Here is a 22,677-nt window from a genome sequence, read left to right as displayed (position 1 = left end):
CTCTCTCTCTATACATATATATATATATATATATATATATATATATATATATATATATATATATATATATATATATATACTTCATACAGAAATCAAACTGCACTCTCAGAGGTCTTATCTAATTACTATTTGATTGTGAAGCATTTATAAAGCTCCCGAGGTTCAGTGTCTGCTAATTAATGACAACTCTTTCTTTATCTTACAGTCTCGTCCATTAGCTTAAGTCTGAATGAATGGCGGGAACAGAAAGTGATGCGGTTACAGAGAAGTGTTTTAACAACTTGACTGCTGTCTAATTAATTCCCTTCTGTCTTTGCTCAATAAAAACGATAATTATGTGTTTGGTTTGCTAAGAGTCTGGCTCTGAGAGGGAACAGAGTGGATGAGTTTGTGGGAAAAAAGGAAATCTATTTCCAGATCTTGGACACTGTCAGCATGCAGCATTGGGGGTTTTTTTCTGTCTGGCTTCCTGCTTTGACTCTTTTCACTAAGGTCTATTTTTTCTGTCCCTATTTCTCATTTAAATAAGTTCATCTATGGTTTTGTCTTCCTCTTTTTATGACTCTCACTGACCTTTTCAGCACAGTCTGTCCTAAAAACCATCGATCAGATAGCAGGTCCAAATGTTTGTGCATTCAGAGGTGGCAGGGATGAGTGAAATGTTTGTCGTCTCCCAACCTGATAGAATCTCTCATTAGATCAGCAACATAAAATGGTAAACAGATGGGGGTGGCAGTAGGTGAGGAAAACACTCTGCGTATGTGTGAGATTGTGTTCCTGTGGTAACAGTCAATAGATTGCATCAGGTTGATATGTGCAGTCATTCGACTGTGTTTACGGAGTTTGAACATTGGTACCAGACTAGTAAATATCTCACTTCGCACTAAGATAAGATAAGATAAGATAAGATAGAACTTTATTAATCCCTCGGGTGGGTTCCTCTGGGAAATTCGACTCCGACACTTCGACACTACACCTGCGTCTGTAACTGCAGGACCATAAGCATCACTTTATCAGTAAACAGTGCTGTTGTGTTACTGCCCCTCTGTGTTTGCTTGTTTCGGGTTTTTTCTCTGCTTAGATTCAGACACAGGAAGAACGACAGATGGTGTGCACTCTAATGTGTACCTGTACAAGTGTTCATGCAGGCTATTGTTTTAATATTCACTTTAATTAGATTTAATAAAAAGGAATAGATGATAGTGGTTTTTTTTCTTTTTTAAATTTTGTTTGTTTTGTCATATGCACAGTTGTAAATATGGGAAAATGCACATTTATTATTAGATATATGATGTATTATAGATAATGGCGCGTGCACACGCAGCGACCAGCAGTGAGAGTTTGGCGTCCTTGTATAAATGTTCTGTGTGTTTTAAGTGTTTTGCTTTTATGGGTACTTTTATGGATTTTTCAGGTTTTAGGCTTCTCTCGTTTTTACTTAAAGAATAAAATGGCTGCAAATAAACCTGATTAAGACTGGTCCAGTATGAAAAAAGACCCAAATCATGCAGTCAGGTCACTCTGGATGGCTTCTGTTCAGACTTTAGGTTAGCTAATATACTTTATCATCTTTAAAATCATTTTCATACTTTTTTTCCGCCATAATGATTCAGGAACTGCTTCAAAGCTTGGAAATAATCAGTATTTTAACATTGCCCTAAGGAGTGATGAAAAGGCTTTCTGCTCCATATGACTAAATATATGTCATGGACCTGACAATTTCTATGGTTGTTTATTTAAATCTTGTGCTTAACAGCTGAGACCTGTATTTCACTGCATTTTTAAAAAGTCTTCACAGGCACAGTGTTGCATGGAAAGAAGCTGTTTTAGTTCCTGCTCCTAAATCCATTTGTCAATTATCTTTACATCAGTTGATAGGAAAATAATTGAAAATCTCAACGAACTAAGTATATCCTTGATCCTATGCAGTTAGCTTATAAACCACACAAAGGAGTAGATGATGCCACAATAACCTTGATGAACATAACTGTTAAACACTTAGAAGGAAATACTTCTCATGGTCTCATGGTCAGCTACTGTTTGTTGAGTTTTCTTTGACCTTCAACACAATTCAGTCTCACATTTTAATCAGAAGGCGACTGGCATCCCACAGGATGTGTGCTTTTACCCTTATTTATTATCTGTTATCTATTATTTATTCCATAAATAAATATGTGTGTACAGAGTTGGGTATGAAAGCAGGCTCATTTTAAAGTATCAAGATGACTCTGTTATTGTTAGTCAGCTCCAGGATAATGAGCCCAACCGTGGCACAGTCCTTGATGATTTTGTTAAAAAGTAATATGTGATCACTGGCTTTAGAACATGTACTCATACACAAGAGATCGCATCCATTAAGGGTCAGACGGTGGAATGTGTTCAGTCTTATGAATGTCTTGGAGCAATTATTGATTCAAACTTTGAAACAAACTGTGAAGCTGTGTGGGGACAAAAGGGCATCGGCGGCTGTCATGTTCAAGGAAAATTTCTCATTTCCACTGTGATAAATCCATGCTGATGTTATCTGATTGTGCTTTTAGTGAGACGTTTGTCTTTTTTCTGAGTGTCATGGATTGGTTATTTATCTATAGAGAGCAGAAGTCATATCATAAGTCATAGTTATATCAGAAGTCATAGTTTGCCCCTTGGGGATAAATAAAGTCTGATTCTGATATCGTTGGATGGTTTAATTGACCGTTTGGTGAGCTTCAGCTTGACACGGGCCTGTAGCTGGTTTGATTTTACTTTTTTACTTTTTTGATTGTTACAATCAGTTGCATTTAAAAAGTTTCAAGTGTCTATTTTGAGGGGGTTAAAATTGCTTAAAAGTTTTGTTATTGACTCCATAGTATTCATATGTTATAAGTGTGACTTCAGGATCCGCTTGCATCAGGAAGGGCATCCATACGGTGGCCCCGAGAGGCCAAACGGACTGCAACTTAAGAAAACACCAGCAATGAGAAAAAAGCTGTAAAAGCATACAAAACACGTTGGAAATAGGAAAAAACATCAAGGGAAATGTTTCTGGGGAGACAATAACCCGACGGACCAGTTGCAGGAACCCAAAACATGCTAGGTGTCTTTTATCATGTTATTGTCTCCTGAGAAACACTTCCCTTGTGCTTTTGGAAATCTGTTTTTTCCTATTTCCGTTGTGTTTTGTGTGCTTTTGCAGCGTTTTTCTTTTTGCTGGTGTTTTCTTAAGTTGCTGTCCATTTGGCCTCTCAGGGCCACCATACATAGTATAAAAAAAATGCCGCATCAAACACAAACTACCTGCTGTGGTGTGGAATAAGGGAGCAGCAAGAAGTAGCTTGCCAAACTTCCTTTAGTTGGCTCCAGTCTTAGGAAATCTACTATTTTTAGCATTAACATGTCAGTAATTAATCCAATGGGATTGCTTATTACTTTTGACTGATATAAAATTAGCATGCAGTGCCTTTCTTGACAGACAGCAAAGTTTTACTTCAAAGCTTTTTACTGCAGCAATGACTAAGGAATCACTTTGACCACATCTGTCTGTGCTAAAACTCATGAAACAACAACAACATTTTCCTTACGTGGCTTCACTAATTCCCATTCATGCAACTTATGTATGAATGGGAATTAGTGGTGTTTCCAACATATAAGCACAAACAGCAGAAGAACAGCTTGTTTTTTAAAGAAAGAGCAAACTATTATATTAGAAAAATGCACAGTGGTTAAGTGCCCAAATCCAACCGGGTGCTAAGCAGTACGTAAGTAACAGAAAAAAACCCACTAAGCATGTGTGCCCTAAGGACTTTAAGTCGTTCGTAACAAGGTAAAAGCACTGGATCAAGTCCATTTAAAGCCAGGAGGCATATCTGCAAAAAAGAAGCACACCATTTCAATTACACGACTTATCAGTATGTGGCACCATCATTAAGGCTCTGGTATATCCAGCTATAATGACAATAGCATATTCCATTAAACCGATGTTATGCTTGCATGTATTCTTATAGCGTTGTAGTGTGTGCCTGATTGTTTCAGCTGCAACCCCGGAGGTATTAGATGCTCTGAGATCAAGTTTTAAAAACATATAACACATCATTTAAAATCATAAATAGACTTGCTTTTACTTTTATATGATATCAAGTTCAACTGTGTATGATTACATCACTATTTAAAGCTTATAAATTACACAAATTTATTGTAATTGTTAATATCACTGATTTGACCTTGTTATATTTACAAGAAGTGCTTAAATGAGCCAAACATAATATTCTCTTTTTAAATATAATGTGCATGTTTTCATATCTTCCTGTAAACACTGTGGGGCTACACTGAGGCTGGAAAACACATTATGCTCTAATACTTGGGGCTCAAGAGTTGGGAGTTCGCCTTGTAATCGGAAGGTTGCCGGTTCGAGCCCCAGCTCGGACAGTCTCGGTCGTTGTGTCCTTGGGCAAGACACTTCACCTACCGCCTACTGGTGTTGGCCAGAAGGGCCGATGGCGCGATATGGCAGCCTCGCTTCTGTCAGTCTGCCCCAGGGCAGCTGTGGCTACAACTGTAGCTTGCCTCCACCAGTGTGTGACTGGGTGGATGACTGGGTGTGTAAAGTGCTTTGGGGTCCCTAGGGGGGACTAGTAAAAGCGCTATACAAATACAGACCATTTACCATTTTACTTAAATTTACTCCTGTAGTCGTTTTATACCGTTTATTTATAATGAGCACATAGACTGTTAAGGTGAGTCTAATGATTAAAACATTTATATAACTGTCAGTAAACCCAGTAAACAAGACACTTTAAATTCCTTTCCATTACATTAAGTAAACACTGAATATAGATGCCTTAGAATTTGCTGCCAGGGCAACATTTAGCACTTTTTCTGCAACCTGAGATCTAATTAAAAATTTTCTGATTAACCCTGTGTTAAACAGTCACCCACTATTCCTTATGTAACAGAAGAGGTAAACTTATTAGTCATTGGATTTTTGTTTGTTTATTTATTGTTTGTTTGCTTTTTTTGTACGCTAATGTAGGATGTAGTGTAGTAAAGTATTCAAGCTTAAAAGTAACAGAATACAAAGCAGTAGATTTTGCTATATTGTTGGAGTTTTTCAAAGAATTTGAACTCTTAAATTAGGTGTCACTTCATTATTTGCACTGTGCTAGTATCAGGTTGGATCGCTTTTGCTTTCTAAGCTGCTTTTTTGTGGCACTGATTCAGCAAGGTGATGGAAACATTCCTCAGAGATTTTGGCCTATATTGTCATGATAGCGTCACACAGTTGGTGCACATCCATGATGAGAATGTCCTGTTCCACCACATCCCAAAGGTGCTCTATTAGAGTGAGTTCTGGTGGCTGTGCAGGCTTTTTGAGTGCAGTGAACTCATTGTCATGTTCAAGAAACCAATTTGAGATCATTTGAGCTTTGTGAAATGATGCTTTATCCTGCTGGAAGCAGCCATCAGAAGATGGGTACGGTGTGGTCATAAAGGGATGGACGTGGTCAGCAACAATACTGAGTAGCCTGTGGGAGTTAAACAATGCTTAAGTGGTAGTAAGGGGAACCAAGTGTGCCGAGAAAATATCCGCCTCACCATTACACTACCAGCTGCAGCTCAGCCGTTGATACAAAGCTGGATGGATCCATGCTTTCATGTTTGCTAGTGCCAAGTTTTGACCGTGCCATCTGAATGTTGCAGCAGAAATCAAAACTTATCAGACTAGCCAACATTTTTTCCAATCTTCTGTTGCCCTATTTTAGTGAGCCCATGCAAATTGAACCTACAGTTTTCTGTTCTTTACTGACAGGTGTGGTCTCCTGCTTCAGGGTTTGACATGTTGTGCTTTCAAAGATACTCTTCTGCATACTATGGCTTTAATGAATGTTTACCTTCCTATCAGATTGAAGCACTCTGGCCATTGTCCTCTAACTTCCGGCTTCAACGAGTAATTTTCACCTAGAGACCTGCCTCTCACTGGATATTTCTCTTTTCCAGGCCATTTTGTGTAAACCCTGGAGATGGTTAAGTGGGAAAATCCTAGCAGCTCAGCAGTTTCTAAAATACTATCCGGCACAAACAATCAAGCCAGCTTTAAAGTCACTTTAATCAGTTTTCTTCTCCACTTGGACGCTCGGCTTGAATGGCAAAGTGAACACTGAATATATATTTATTATAGCTACATTTTTTTAGTTCATCTTGAACTCTGCACTTCCATAAAAAGGCTTTTACAAGACAGAAAATATATACACAGATGGAATAGGGCACGCAAGGGGCCACATAGTCTGAGGATTGGGAATAAATGAATTTGTTGCCTGTCATATGACTATGCAAAGGCATCGAACACTTTCTGTACATAGATTTCAGTCTTTGTATCTTATGTCTGCTGCACACTCCCTTGATTTTGAATGATAGCTGTAGAAGAGTCTACGCTGCAGCATGCAATTTATTTGGAGAGCAGGGTGAATATTGTTGTTTTTCTTTGACAAGGCAGAGTGGTAGTCTTCAGATTCCATGTTTGCGAGTATACTTTTCCCTAAACCACACTAATAACCTTTATTTATCGCTGAGTGGTAGCGGGCCTATGGGGAACATGTGTGTTTGTCAGTCACATCACTCCCACTTTTCCCTTTGACTCCTCAGTCTCCTCCTCCCTCTCCCAACTCTATCAGTTTCTCATTTATTTTCTGTCTCAAGCCTCCACTCCATCATTTTGCAGAGTGTTAGGTTAAAGTTCCACCTCCGCTTTTTTGTCTTTCTCATTGTTGCTGTTGTTTCTTGTTTTTTGGGGATTTTTTGGATTGTTTAGAAGACTGTGAAACACATGCATCTCTGAACTGCATTTATATGGGGACAAATTAGTGTCTGCTTGGCATAAACGGATGATAGAAAGTCTCTGCAGAATTGTAACTTACAAAAGCTCTGGGAAAATAAATTGTCTACAACAGAGAATTTAGAAAAATCTTAAGAATTAGGCCATAATTGCAGGTTAATTACATGCATTAACCAGTAATTTCTCTGAGTTTTCCTAATGAACATTTAATCCTGATGTGCTCAGAAATCCATTGCTGCTGTTTGCCTGTTTGTCAGAGAAGGTTAACACATCGACACGGGGGTGCTGAGGTTTCATTTGATCTGCCATCTCCCCTGAGGCAGCACTCTGTGACATTGCACATCATTACTTTCCCCTGTAAAACAATGACTCGACCTGACATGAAGCGATCCAGCAGATGATCTTCTATAACGGCGTAAGTCAGCGCTGGTTATGGTCAATGAGATTTTTAAAGTAATAATAGATCATTTTTATGTCAGCTGTCACTGGGAAAAAAGACACTGACAAAACAAAGAGCACTGTAAGATGCTGAACAGGCTAAATCCCCTCGCTAAATTAAATTTGCCCTGGCATTTCAGTCTCACAGTTCTACTGAGAGCACACAGGAGGACAGATTGTGCTCTCTTTTCTCCTGCCTCCACACTTCCTATGCTCTCCTGACGTGTGCCAATTGCTCAGGGATTTTTTCCAGAGTCTTGACCAGCGTGAAGAGTGTTTTCGAATTTCTTGTTGAGACTGTCTTCACCACTTTCAAACAGTCTTTGTTGGTCTTTCCTGACTATACACCTTGCTCTTACGTTGATACATAATTCCTAAATGATTTTGCATTAGCGTCATGTTGAGAGTCATCTGCAGGGCTTAGTGTACAACTTTGTGGTTACAACTTTAAGCATGTCGCATTTGCATTGTGTAATTGAGGCCTAAATTACAATTAATCTAAGGCAGAAAAATAGAATTGCATTGACATAAACAGCTAAGATATGCCAGAACTTGTGGCTGCTCCGATATCTCACATTTGGAGATAATAATTACAAGAATGATTAGTTATAATTGGGGAAAATAGTTGCATTTTCTAGAAGTTTAATAAGAATCTCCACTCTTTGTTTTTATTTGTTTTGTGGCACTGCTCTGAATATGTAACACAGCAAAGGGCTGTGCATGCATCACTCCAAACAGAGGAAATAACCTGTTTGGAGTGATGCATGGACAATCCAACATCAGGATAATAGGAACCTCTGCGTTCTGCTGTCTTTGTATAGCTATAGTATCAAACAAGTAGTTTCACATGCCTTATCATATCCAGGCCATGCCGTAAATTTAAATAACCAATAAAATGGTGACTGAAATGGTTACTTTTGGTTTGCTAGTTTATTAATTCCCTAATCCCTACACATTCTCCTCCAGCCTCTCTAGACTGTTTTATATCCAGTGATGTTGGATTACACAGAAAAGTTCCACTTTGAAAAATGAGCTTTAAAAAAGTAGAAGAGATACTGATTTTGCCAAAATAAAATTACTCTTAAGGCTAAACCTGAATTGGTTGTCTGCCTTCCGCTGTTTGTGTATCTGGCCAATTTCTATCTCTACCTGTCTCTCTGCCTGTGTAGACACTGTATTACTGATCATTATCTGGGCGAAACTTAGCTCAGTGCCAGTGAAATCACTCTGGAACGCTGATAGCTCGGGGCAAAGGAAATCAAACATACCTTTGTATCTTTTTAATGAATCTGACCTTCTATCTTCCTTGTATCTCCTTCCTTACTGTCGCACTTCCTTTCTTTCTCTTTCTGTTACCTTGTTAAGAAATGCCATCTCCTTCCACTGCCTCTCACCAATCCTCTCTCGCTTTCCATCTATCTTTAATTTTGATTCAATCAGACGCTACTCTCGATGTCTCAAGGTGATCACCACCTACCTTTTACTTTGTCTGGAGCCAGTGAGACGCTTAGTTAATTATTTACAGGTGATAAAGGGGACCCACAGAGGACCTCAAGGCCTAATTTCTCTTGATATTTGGAGTTGTATCTCAGAACGTCTGGCACACACATTTATCTCATGACCTAAACTGCCCTGGAGGGTTTGACATATGTAATTTGGGAAAGTTCTGCTCAATCTCCTCCTAATGAAAGTAACAACTCTAACATCTGGTGATAGTGCAAAAGTGCACAGATGAGTATGGGAGAATATTTCTAGAAGATTTAGGAGAACTATGCTCTCTTTGTCTTTTCTCTTCTCCTTTTGTGGATGTTTCTTCCCGTTAAAGGGAGTTGTTCCTTCCCACTGTCACAAAGTGCTCGCTCATAGGGGTTTGTTTGATCGTTACGGGTTGTTTTCAGAACCTTACAGTATAAAGCACCTTGAGGTGATTGTTGTGGTTTGTATAAATAAACCTGAATTGAATTAAATTCAATAGCTTTGCCTCGCCTTTGTCTTCACTGTTGTCATTGCATAAGAGACATTTAAGGGCTTGTTTAGCACAGAAAAACGCACACAGTATTTTGCATTTTCATGCATCAGTTTTGTAAGATTAAAGTCTGAAGGCAGTAGATGTTGAAATTTTAAGCACTCATGCAGGGATTTTTTCCCCCCCTTTCCCCCCCCTTTTTTTTTAAATCTAGTTAATTAGTAGGGGTGTGAGAAAAAATCGATACTGTGTAGTATCGTGATATTTTTCTGAGCAAAAGATTAACTTTTTTTTTGCAGCAATAAACATGACAGTTTACTTATTTTAACTTAAGACATTTTTTATTTTAATTAAGTTTAAAACTTTTTTATTTAATGTAAAATTATATTTTGTTTTAATTTACTTTCAAATTCTTCAGTTGCTGAAGGGGCTGCATAGTTTTCATAAATTGCATAGTTCAGAATAGCTATAATTGTACCAGATGGTTGCATTTAGTTAAGTTGGACTAGACTGTAATACAAACCGTTCAGTTTGTCAACATTAAAACTGACTGAAATGAGAGAAAGACTGAGTGCGAGACTTTGATATTAGATAAAATGAATATTGATAAAGTTTACCTTTATGTACAGAATCTGAATATCGCAAAATATTTTAAAAAATTGCAATAATATCGTATCGTGCATTAAGTATTGTGATAATATTGTATCGTGGGATGTATGGTGATTCCCACCTCTATTAATTAGCACATTTGTCTTCAAGTGGCTAACATTCAATCATGGGCATTGTGACATTTACCGACTAATTACACAAACTATATATTATTCTTTTATACTGAGAGATCATTGTTTTTTAGTTGTAATGGTTCCTTGAAACTTGGCTACTACCATTTAGCTATGTGAGCTACCAGGACATTGCATTTTTTTGTCAGGCACATAATAAAGTTTTTCAGGGATAATTAGTACGACAAGTCAACAAAACACATCTGTAAACACAAATGAAAATGTTTAAAGTGGCATCACCGAGAATACCCACAAACCAGTCTTCTTTGGAGCTGCCCGTGTTCATCCAGTGTGCACATAAATATATATATATTTATATGTATGTGTGGTGGGAAAATAATAATTAAAGGACACAAACAGTGCTATCGTTGTTGTCATGGTGTTTAGTAGCAGTGTAGTACACTTCAATTTAAAAGATTACAGCTGAAATTTGAGCTTTTAAGGTGTAAAAAGAAAGAAAAGAAAACTGTAATTCCCAGTGAGACAACACATAAACCAAACTTTAAACATAATGAAGCAATTCAGCCTCTTTAAAATGTCCAGCTAGTGTTTGATTTCATTTTCATTTTTTATTTCACTGCCACTATCTAAGATAATGTTGTTCAACACACTTTTTCATTTGTCCATTTCTCTATCTTCTGTGATGGATTTCAGTTTTAACTTTGCTTTTCCACATTCAGCAGGTAGTTTTCCTCTGAATCAGTCTGTGAAGGACTCGTAGACTGTGATATTTTTTTTTTAGTTAGGTGCCAGATTTTCATCCAGGTTCGCAGACATGAAAGACAGCAGATGTGAGGATGTGGTGGGTGAGAGGGAAAGCAGAAGGAAGGAAGAAGGATAGATGGTGATTCTAAGCCACGATTCAGTGGTTGATATTTGACCCACAGCTATGATCGATGGCGTCTCATGTGAGAACGCTGCCTCTATATATGTGCGTGTGTCTGTGTGTGTGAGTGTCTGGCTGGCTGACTTGTTGCCTCTGTCTGCTTCATCCGCTGTAAAGGTTCCTCGTCAAACTCTCTTTGATAGGTTAGAGTGGGGCTTTGACAAATCTGACACTGCAGTCTCCACACCACCTAAGAACAGATGGAAAGCAGTTGTCTGGTTTATTATTTAAAGTAGAGTGCACATTTTGCTCTTAGTTGTTGAGATTTGACAAAGTAGCTATTTACCCAAAGGTTTTTATTTATTCTGCCCACTTCTGCCTTTTTTTGTCACTCTGCACTGTGATAAGTAAGAGTTAAATTTGCTGCTAAAATATAAAAGCCACCAAAGAGATCTTCCAGTTTCTTGAAGCTGACAAGGTGCAAAACTTTTCAGCTTTGTTTTTCTCACACCTGTTGCATCAGTTATGATTTCACAAGGAAATCAAGGACTGCATTGCTGCTTAGTCATAGTTCTGCAGTATCACATACAAAACTCTTTGGAAACTACCTGAACTGATGGATGCTGTCAGCAAACTTTCTTTATGAAAATACACAATGGAAAAATCCTGACAACTTAATGAAAAGAGGGGGGAAAACTGAGAACCTTAGACAGTTATAAAGTATCCAGGGATAGATTTGGCCTACATGGCTTTTGATTTTGTAAGTGAAAAGAAGTAAATACAACGACTACAGGAACAACCCATTAAAATTTAGCTTTTATACAAATGTTAATGTTAATATGATGTGCAGTGCTGTGCAAAAATTTGAGCCACACATCATTTCTTTATACTTTGCTTTCATAGACCCAGACTTTCTTGCCTTTCTTTCTGTTTCATTTTCAGTCCTTATAGCTGACATTTACAGAGGAATGGAAGCTTAAAAATAGACCTACCTCAAGGAATGAATGGGTGTTGTCTCTAAACATAACAGACAAATGTTAAATTGTATCTTTTGGCACAAAACCCTTAATTTGTCCCAATTTTTGTAGTCAAATCTATGAAAAATGTACACAATCACATAGTTAGACATAAAATAGTATTTTACAGTAACAAGCTGATGTACCTCAGCATGGTGTGTCACATGCCCTTAAAAAATGTAAGGAAAATCTACAAGTGGATAAAATAAGAGGTGGCAGATTTTGATCCATCATGCAATACCATCTAGAACAGCGTTCCCCAACCCCCGGGCCGAGTCATTTGGTACTGGGCCATGAGAGTTGAGACTTGGGTGTGAAATGTATAGTTTTCAAGGTTTTTATCTGTATTTGTCATTTTTTTAAAATAATTTTTATCATTAACTCGGTTTCCCTGGGTCTTTTCCCATGTGTTTTATGAATAAATGTTCCCTTTTTTGTACTGGTGCTGGTTTTATTTTGTTGTATTTACCTTATTTACCTTAAAGTATGTCCATGAAAATATTGTTGGAGTTAAACTGGTCTGTGGCGCAAAAAAGGTTGGAGACCGCTGATCTAGAAAATATGAGACTGGCAACAGTTTCTTTTTTCATCGTGATAATGACCTCAAACACACCAACAGTGCAGTAAAAACATACCTGGATAGAAAAACTACACAATGGAGTTATAAGTGTCATGGACTGGCCTCACCAGTCCCCGGACTGGTTACTAAACCAGTGTGGGATTGATTGAAAGAGTGGCTCAAGACTTTTGCACAGTAATGTATTCTGTTAACATAGAAAAGTGTAAGAACAGGCCTTTATAACTCTCTGCATTGGATGTATATGTGAATATTTTCAGCTTTCTAACTTAACGCCCTCTGAAAAGGCTCCTTATGCACTCAGCAGTGCTGGAATTATCAGAAACTATTTCAACAATGCAGACAAAATAAAAAGATAAGAGTCCATCTAGACTCATTCTGAGCCATAGTGCCAAGTCTAGAAACTTTGAAAGGAAAAGATGAGTGTAGTGAAGTCAGAAAAAGTGTACAATAAGATGGAAAGCGATAGAGGGAGTGGATATCAAAGGTAAAAACTGTTAAAGAAACGCTTAAATCTTTAGAGTCTGTAGGGGGATGTACAAGGAGAGAAATGGGAAATGAAGCACTCAAAGCAATTTAGGTGAGAGAAAGAAATAAAGAGAGTCGGACATATCAAAGTGGCCTTCTTCTTCGTCATAAAAAGAAACTGGCTTAGCCACAGCCAGGTGTGATAAGTGGCTTATATTGAATCTTGAAAATCGACAGAGTTAGAGAATTGGAAATGAACGAGCAATCGAGAGAAATCAGCAAGTCTCAAAGGCAACAAAAGAATCAGAAAAGCAAAGAGTGATACAAAAAGCAATGAGAGGGAACAGAGAGCAAGACGATGAAGGGCAGAGATGATGTAGGAATGCAGTGCAGTCACATAAAGGATCAGGCAGGGACAAACCTTCCAGAGGTTTGAGCTTCGAACGGGCGACGTGCTACCGACTGAGAATCGCTGAGGAGAGATGATGTTTAGCTGTTGGTATTTTGTTCTCTCTTTCCAGACTGTGGAAATGAAGAGTGCTGTGAAATGTTATCTGTCTGGTCCTGAAGGCACACACTCACACATACGTAGTTACGCACATGTACACATGAATTCAGTCAGACAAGTATTTTTCATCCTCTTTTACTAAGAACATCTTTTATGGAGGAAGATGTGCACAATTCCAAACTATTACTGTAAAATGCAGTATGTACAGGTGTATCTCCATGTGTGCATGACCTGACAAGAATGCATGAATACAGGATGTTGAGTGTGGCTCAGCTAAAAGCAAGATGCCAGAAATATGTGCTTATAAACTACCACTGACGCTGAGGAGTGTTTACACTTTGCTTGTGTGTGTGATGTGCTCATATCCTTTTGATCCCATGTTTGCTGACATCTTAATCCACTGACAGCAAAGTGTGATTCAGGTCTTCTCTTTATTTAAGTGCAAGTCCTTGTGTGCGTGTGTGGATGAGTGATTTTGGTCCATTTAGGCGTTCACATTTCAAACATTCAGAAGATTTTCTCAGTTTTCTATCTTCAGATGTAAACACTAGAAAAAGAACGATTGTATCAAAGGAAAGCCACGTGCAACAGGATTGTCGACAACCTTCCTCTGTGGATCGTCTGTGCTACACGACAAAGCTGAAGGATTTTGATCGGTAATGATGGTTCGAGATGCCGAATGGCTGTTGTCCTCTAGGCACATTTATCAAACTCTCAGACGAAAGAAAATGAGAAACAAATGTGTCAATCAGGCGCAGAAGATTGACACACAAAGATGCAGAATGAGACAGGCAGAGGCAGAGGTCTGCTTGAATTGCAGTCCAACCATGTCTGTCCCACGGGGCTGAAGCAACGAGAGCTTTCTTTCTTGTTGTTTATGACTCAAATTAGGGAAATTCAGTTGATGCTCTCTGTCATTAAAGCATCAAAATGGGTGACAGTGCTGGGTGAACTTTCTTTGCATTTGCACAGATGCGAGCGATCATGCACAAAGATAGAAACTAGGGCTGCCACGATTAGTCGACTAGTCACGATTACGTCGACTATCAAAATCGTCGATGACTGATTTAATAGTCGATGCATCGTTTGAAGCTTTGTAAGATCACAAAAGACGCAGGAATGAGTAGTAGGATTTAAGAGTGTAATAACGGACTGAAACAGAAGATGGCAGCACTGCATGTACAAGGATGCCAGCTGCCGTTAAACCCCGAAGAAGAAGAAGTAGCTTTGTCCCAGAATTCATAGCGCAGCCTAGCTCAGTTTCCAACAATGGCAGCAGCTAGTTAGTTTTAATATTACTCTTATTATTCTTTCTGGGTCACAAAATAAACGTTTAACATATTTTCAGACGAGAATGTAACTGTGTAAACCTCAAATATCTGCTCAGTTTATCAAGACACCACATATTTTGAAAAGCGTTACCCACTAGCTCGATAGCTAGCCAGGGGCAAAGCTCACTAGAGCCGGTGAGAATCCCGGACTCCGGGCAAATCGTTTTCAAACCCACCGCCGTCTTTCGCTACTCAGGTTAAACATATATAAGTCACTTAGATAACTTAAAAATGTTATTGTTTGGCTTTTTTCAGTATTTTATTTGTTCCTGAGTAAATCGGTTTGGCTGAGATTAAAGTTATAGTTTTTACACAGCTGAATAAATGTCAAGCAGACAACTGATTATCAGAAGTGTGAGATGCTCAAGAATATACTCCGGTGTCCTGTTATATTTTAAGTAGCAAGGAGTTTATTAAACTTCACCGAAACAATCTGTAAATTTCATTAAAATTTAATAAACTATCATCTTGCCTTTATTTTGAGTTAGCACATAGCTTAAACACTTAAAGCTGTAAGCTAATGATAGTTATATAAGAGCAGATGCATGCTGGTGCAATAAGCTGTACGTTTTACGTCCAATGGATGCATTGTCGACTCTGATTAGTCGACTAATCGCAAAAATAATCGGTGACTAGTCGACTATCAAAATAATCGTTTGTGGCAGCCCTAATAGAAACACATGCATTTATCTTAAAATTGCAACAATAAAGTGGCATCTAATGCAGACACAACTATTCTTTTCTTTTTTCTTGTTTTACTATGAAGGCAAAGTGGCATGACAGACCTCCACTGGTATGGTGTATGTGTGTGAGATTGTGTCTTTTCCTGCAAAGATAAAGTCATTCATCTGAACTCTGAACGAATGCTAAATGAAACTGGACAGAAATGCTAAGAGCCATGGAAATAACAATATGTATACTGTACATGTGTGTATGTGCATATGTGCATGTCAGATTGTGTTCCTATGGTAACCAGTATTTGAGTATGCGTTATCACCCCACTGTGTTTGCTCAAGGAGAAAAGTTGGACGAGACAAAAGAAAGGAAAGAATACAAAGGAAAAGTACACAGCAGAAATGGAATGAAAGTTTGATGAGGAGCAAGAAAAAGAGCTGTTTTTTTTTACTCAGATGACAGCAGTAGATTGACAGCTTCCCTTTTCCTCATTATTTTGTGTGTCTGTGTGTGTGTGTTTCTGCAGCTTGCACTGATACAGAGCTTCACAGTCTCTCTGCCAGACTGAAGGACTGGTTCGGAGTTCTCCACCTCGATGCCAACAGAGACCTCAAATCCTCTGACAGCTTTGACTCCACCACTGGACGTGAGTACATCCCCATGCCGTGTGCCTGTGTGTGTGTGTGTGTGCGTGTGTGTACCCAGTAGCTGCTGAAAAGTCATGCTTTTTTTCAGTTCTCATGAGGGCTAGCACTGATGTTGACAGTGACCCTGCTCTGTTCTCTGTAATGTCAACATGTCTGAACTAGAGATGGACCGATCCGATATTACGTATCGGTATCGGTCCGATACTGACCTAAATTACTGTATCGGATATCGGAGAGAAATAAAAAATGTAATCCGATCCATTAAATATCAAAAAAGCACCTCACAAAACTTGCGACATGGCATAACTCGGCTCATAACCTTAGCACGTCAGAGCAGTATGCATCACGTGATAGAGCGGCTGTGGCGTGCCAGATCTGTCGGTGGTCTGGTTGAGCATTTCATCTCCGAGAAAGTTATCCCAGAGAGAAGTAAAGCAAGTGTGTAAGTTCATCTCTGAATGTTTGTAAAGCATTCCTGCGTTAAGCTTAACAACCAATATATGGAGCGACTGCCTCTCTCTCTCGCCTGCTGCTACTTCAATCGTGAAACTGATCAATGATCAGCTGATCGGCTTTTCTGTCGTCAGTCCGTCTCTCTTGTTTGTTTATCGCCCACTTCGCGCCAGAAAGAGGAAACCAGCGGCTGAACAACAGCAGCACGTTTAACCTTGATAAGCTGTTGTTAGAATTTATTTAATATTACTTTCTACACCAGGATCTTTTTCTACATAGCTGACGGCTGGTAACTGTGCAGGGGCGGATCTAGCAAAGTTTAGCCAGGGGGGCCGATAGGGCATGAACAGGGAAAAGGGGGCACAAAGACATACTTTTCTTTCTTATTCTCATTTAAAATGTCTAGCTTTTAATAAATAATTATCTGAATCTTACACCCAAAGTTTTAATCTGATGTAAAAAGTATAGAAGTCCATTACTGTATATAGTAACTATTAAGTCTAATATACCCTAGTAAACTATAGTACTTTTTCCTTTGGGAAGATACCATCTGTGCAGTCTGCAATTCTGTTGAAGAAAGATGTTGAATCTCTTTAATTATTCTTGAAAAATAATTGATTTCTGTGCATTTTTTTCACACTGCATCAAATTAAAGTTGATTACGTCGATTAAGCATCATGAGGTGGAGGGTGGTTCCCTATTTTTTATTTTTTTGCTGGGAGTTTGTAACCCTATTAGTTAGGTTGCTTACTCTTTAAAATACCAGAATAGGAAAGATGAAGTAGGTTTAAGTTTATTAGATTGATCAGTATTGCTGAACTATGAAATATTTTGGGTGCAGTGTATTTTTTGCATACAGGTATAACAGAATAGCTTTAGTGGGGTTTTTTTTGAGTTTGAACTTATACAAAATGCAGCAAGATATTTTAAAAAAAGTTTTATTTATTAAAAAACACACTATATCGGTATCGGACGATATCCAAATTTAAGATATCGGTATCGGACATAAAAAGTGGTATCGTGCCATCTCTAGTCTGAACACATCTCAGCTCTCTGCCGCTGAAAACACTCTTGCGCACATACTCGAACTCGAAACTCAGTGTGTTACTTTAAAAAAAGGAAATGTCGGTGACTTGGACATGTTCTGCAGTATCAGATGTGCTTTTTTTTTCCTTTTTTTCTTTTTTGCGTCTCCATTTTTTCTTCTCTAGACTTTGATACAAGCATCCTGCCCATTTGTAAGGACTCACTGGGCTGGATGTTCAACAAGCTAGACATGAACTTTGACCTACTCCTGGACCAGTCGGAGCTGAGTGCCATCTACCTTGACAAGTATGAACTGTGCATGAAGCCTCTCTTCAACTCCTGTGATTCGTTCAAGGATGGCAAGCTTTCTAATAACGAGTGGTGCTACTGTTTCCAGAAGCCCGATGGTGAGGAAAGGGGGATGAAAGATAAAGGGATAAAAGAAGGAGGGAACATATGAATAAGTAAGGAAGGAAAGAAAGCTTAAGTGACACAGATACGAGTTGCCTGCATTACCTCATTTAAGACCAGTTACAGTAGTTCTGATATAATGTAATGAACTAAATGTTAGTAATGGAGTACTAATAAAAACATGTTTTTAATTAATAATGTATTAAGAAGGATAAATAGTCACGTCATTCAAGGACTGTAAATCAATAGTGAATGTAAGGATAATGGGTATTGAGCCTGATAGCAAAGGAGGATGTCTCCAGTATAATATGTCACTAAGCTGTTAGTGGAGGGAAACAGGTTTGAGTGATTATTAACTATAATCTAAGATACAACTAGAGCTGTTTCAGTTTTCAATTTAATGATACTGACTTTCTTCTGTTGTTGTAGGACTGCCTTGTCAAACTGAGAAGAGCAGGATCCAGAGTCAAAGTCGAAGAAAGAGCCTCATAGGTCAGTCTGAAGTGGCAGCTGTCAGTTGCTCGCTCCTTTAAATGCCCTTGGAGGAAAACTCACGACCACAGAGTGAAATGGCAGTTGGATTTCTTTTAATAAATATTTTCGAGTAGGGGAAAAAAGGAGATATTGCACCAGCACTATAAAGCACATCCAGGCACTTTGTACACATGTCATCTGTACCCATTGAGCAGATCGTGTAGTGTTTCAGCTCACTACAAAACAGCTTGAAAAACGAGCTGGGACAGGGTCAAATGAAGGTAAGAGAAAATAGATGTGTGCGTTTGTGGATGTGTGTTATCAAGCGACTGCTTTTCCTTAAGCAGAATGTATGGTTCCTGTCTGCAACCTTCACAGCAGTAATTGATTGTTGATCTCCCTCCCTGTGTGAATACACAAGAACCTTTGCTGCAAGTTGAGGACGTGTACATGTAACCTCTGCTGAGCAGAGTTTGCATTATATGCTCAGATTTTATTTTTAATTTTTGTCTGTTTAACCGTTCCAGCAGCTTTCTATAACTTTCTGTGACTTTTCGTCATTCCTTCTCATTTCCTCCTGCTTTTCTTTGCTCGTCTCCAGGCACTTATATTCCCCGTTGTACTGACGAGGGCTACTTCAAACCAACTCAGTGTCACGGCAGCACTGGCCAGTGTTGGTGTGTGGACAAATATGGCAACGAGATAGCTGGCTCTAGAAAACAAGGCAATCCCAACTGTGGTAAGACCAAGCCACACATGTAGATATTCTTCAGTTTGCTCTGTTATTCCTCCATTTCTCTGACCTTCTTTCTGTGTTAGTGCTTTGATCCACGTTGTCTGCTTGAACATCTGTCTTTTTTGTTTCATTTGTAATCTTCTACAAATTAGAAAGCCTGCCGATCTCTTCTTTACAACACTGACACACAGAGAGCACTGCAGCTGCAACTTTGTTCTCTTTCTTTGCTCAGTAATTCTCCCCGTGTGTCTCTATCTGTACCGGTATCTACGGATCAGTTATCATTTAGGAAATAGATAACATTAGGCATGCCTCTGGAGCCAATTCAGCTGTTTCTAATATGCCTGATTCTATCTGCCTCTGATATCCTGCTCGTGTACCTCTGATAAAACACCAGCATCTTGCAAGTCAAGACAGAAAATTTGTCACACTTGTCAGCAGGGAGCAATGTCAAAAGATCTGTTATGAATATGAATTTGAAGCAGTGCTGAGGCGTACCTCACAGGGGAGAATAAACAAATAAACTACTGCCTATTGCATTATATTTTGACAAAGAATATACAAGATTAAGTTTTTTGACATGTTATAGTGATACCTAACAAGTCAGCCATGGAAATTCAAATGAAATGGTCAAAAAGCCAATAAAAGCACTTTGCTACAAATCAATTGCACTGTGGAAAAAAGAACAATAATTAGGAGGAAAGAATCCAGGCAGACATACTAATTACCAATCAAACAGCCAACTCACTGGCAGATTGCACCTCGCACGGATGCCAGTCTAGTCGAAAACCAGTAAATGCAGGTTCCAGTATTGATGTCCGTCCAGCCTCCATGCACACATGCACACATGCACACGCGTAGACAACACCAGTCCTAACAAGCTCATCTAACTCTGGCTGAGTGGCCTGAGGCAGGGGTTGCCTGGAGTTCTCCCATTCTGGCCTGCGTAGAACAAACAGGTAGCAATGCAGCAGCTCTCCACTCAATAGCCTGAACACAAGGACACCAAACTGATTTTAACAGCGTAAGTGCCACTCAACCACAGCACAGTTGTACCCAGGTGTAAATAGGCTGTTTTGAACACAGACTAATTTGAAGTTCGAGCTTCAAAAAATGCTCGAGGCAGAAGCTGATAATGACTCCTGTTCACACTGTAGCTCCACTGGATTCAGCATTAGCCTCCCATTAACCAAACACCACTAAAACCATCCAGTATAATCAACTCCCTGTAGCCGCATGTTGTTTGTTGGGTAAATCAACAGAAAGCAAAAGTTGTTGTTTTTTCATTTATTTTTTCTAGTAGATTATTTGCTCCCCTGAAAAGAATGTATTGGTTAGGGAAAGAGTTAGCTCATGATGGCCTACTCTGATTCTGTGCCCTATTTCAAGAGTTTACACCCAGGCTAATTGCTAACATTAGCAATTAGTGCAAAACAAAATAAGGCTGGAGCTAATGAGAGTGGAATTAGTTCTGAAGGTCTTTGGGGGTGAAGTGTTACACTGAATGTTTTGTTTTGCATCATGACCTCCTGTGCCCTCTAATGAAAGTCTTGACACCTCTGTATATATCAATAAAGATGTGGTTTGATGACTATTAGCATAGTTTCCGGGTTTTTCCAAAGGTAGCTGCAGAAGCGTAGACCACCCTTGCTAACTGCCGAAGCAAACCCACTAATTTTGTTATGTAAGCAGGCCTTAAATATGACAGAAACCTGTCAGTTCAGAAAAGTGCTGGAAGGGTTACTTCCAGTAGGCTTTCAAGTTTCAGGGAGCCCACTGGCAAAGAATTTATAATCTGGGAAATCATTAATATATCATAATTAATGTTAATCTGGGGATATCTGTGTAATCTCTTTATTATGTTTTTCTCTCTCTACAGATGAGGATCAGGAGACATCGGGGGATTTTGGCAGCGGCGGTGCGGTCATACTCCTCGACGATCAAGAAGAGGAGCCATCACAGACCGGTCGGAGCCGGCAGAAGAAGAGACGGGGCCGCATCCATCCCCGAGGGACCATCGAGGACGACGAGGACGAGGAAGAGGACAAGGATGACGAAATCGGCTACGTTTGGTAGCTCCGCTCCATTTTCCTTTGCCATCAGCTGACCAGGAAACTCCGTTAACTCAGCACAGATCTAAAGCCATTCCAATGTCTCTTCCTCCAGTTACCTTGGCAGCAGTCCATCTCCTGGCCCCTCAACCTGCTACTGCAATCTCTGTCTCTCATCCAAATCTCTCTCTTCAGTGAACCTCATCTGACCTCTTCATTTTCAAGCGTTTCACTCTGTCCTCAGACAGAAAATAGAGAGACTATTAGATTTCAACAACTGTCAAGCCCCTTTTAGAATTCTGCTCGAGCTGTCCACTTTCTGCCTCCACGTTCCCCCAAACCTGTGATCGTAAACACCTTCTAACAGGGACTCTATTATCTCTGTCACTCGTTCCATCTTCTTTCAGTCGTTCTCCCTTTCTCCTATCATTGTATGTCCATGTCAGAATCTCTGGTCAGTCTATGAGCCCAGATATGTTAGCTGATGTATTGGATGTAAATATGTTTCCTTAAGGGAGGCCAGGCTATGGACTACCTTCCCTGTTGCTCCATCAGCGGCTCATTTTCATATTGTGTGTTCCACCGTCGGGCTCCTTCTGGTGTTCAATGATGTTTCTGCAAATTGCTGCCACAGTTTAAGGCTCTGAGATGCTCCTTCTCCCTCTCTCTCTCACTCTCTCTCTGTTGTTTTAAGGAGGATTGTAAAATATTTGTTGATCTTGAATGTTCCAGGAAGCCCAGGAAACAATGAGATTAATGATGTATTGTCGTTGTTGTTGCATGTTTCTCATCGTGTTTCTATAAAAGAGAGATTTACCTGGCCAGGTCTAGCTCTATGCATCTCAAACAGAAAGTGATGCCTATTTGGCTGCTACAATACTTTGTTGCTATGTTGATGCTGTCTAGTGTCTTTTTGGTTCTTCTCCCAATCTCAGGAGGTAGGAAGTTGCATTGCAAAGTGTGATAGCAGTTAAGAAAAGCAAACTGCAAAACCTACAGTCCAAATCGGTTGGTTCTCAGCCAGCTATTCTTCTACTAATTGGTCAATAGGGCTGCTGAGGATTTTTGACTGCGCATGGACACTAAGCTGCTCCTGAGCTGGGAGGACACACGAAGTCATGCAGAAGAAGAGGCTCAGTTGTGCGTCAAAGCGTTGGATATGTTCAGTGATTTGAAATTGAAATCTTCACCATGTCAACTACGTGAACTTTTATTTGTAACTTTGAGAATTTAAGTAAAGTGGCACTTTGGGTGTCTTTTGAACCTTACAGGTCTGCGTCCATGTGTCTCTTGCTCCCCCGTGATGAAACCTTTTAGGCAGGACGTCATGTGTTTCATCTCATTTCACAAAATCGTGATAAAAAAAAAATGATGAATAAAAACACATCTCTTGCCTCTCTTTGAAACCACAAACACATTTGCATAAGATTTTTTATTTTTTTCCAAAGCCCGGATTTCGCTGCAGTATTACAATCAAAGCCCTCCAT

General features: G+C 39.3%; 1 protein-coding gene across 2 annotated transcripts in view; it reads left to right on the top strand.

Moving 5' to 3' along the window:
• spock1 (SPARC (osteonectin), cwcv and kazal like domains proteoglycan 1) overlaps positions 1-22,458 on the top strand; it is a 119,255-nt gene extending 96,797 nt beyond the window's left edge. For both annotated transcript variants that reach the window (XM_085424470.1, XM_085424463.1), the window contains exons 8-12: positions 15,919-16,038; positions 17,704-17,925; positions 18,359-18,421; positions 19,005-19,142; positions 21,019-22,458. In XM_085424470.1, coding sequence (XP_085280596.1) covers positions 15,919-16,038; positions 17,704-17,925; positions 18,359-18,421; positions 19,005-19,142; positions 21,019-21,215 — 740 coding nt within the window. In that variant the 3' untranslated portion in view covers positions 21,216-22,458. The remainder of the gene's footprint in view (positions 1-15,918; positions 16,039-17,703; positions 17,926-18,358; positions 18,422-19,004; positions 19,143-21,018) is intronic.
• The last annotated feature ends 219 nt before the right edge of the window (positions 22,459-22,677 follow it).

Source organism: Rhamphochromis longiceps, linkage group LG2 (genome assembly GCF_057381845.1).
Source record: "Rhamphochromis longiceps isolate RC_006_pf linkage group LG2, R_longiceps_female_GT1.1, whole genome shotgun sequence".
NCBI lineage: Eukaryota > Metazoa > Chordata > Actinopteri > Cichliformes > Cichlidae > Rhamphochromis > Rhamphochromis longiceps.
The sequence above is the reverse complement of the archived record's forward strand: the minus strand, read 5'-3'. Positions and strand labels throughout refer to the sequence as shown.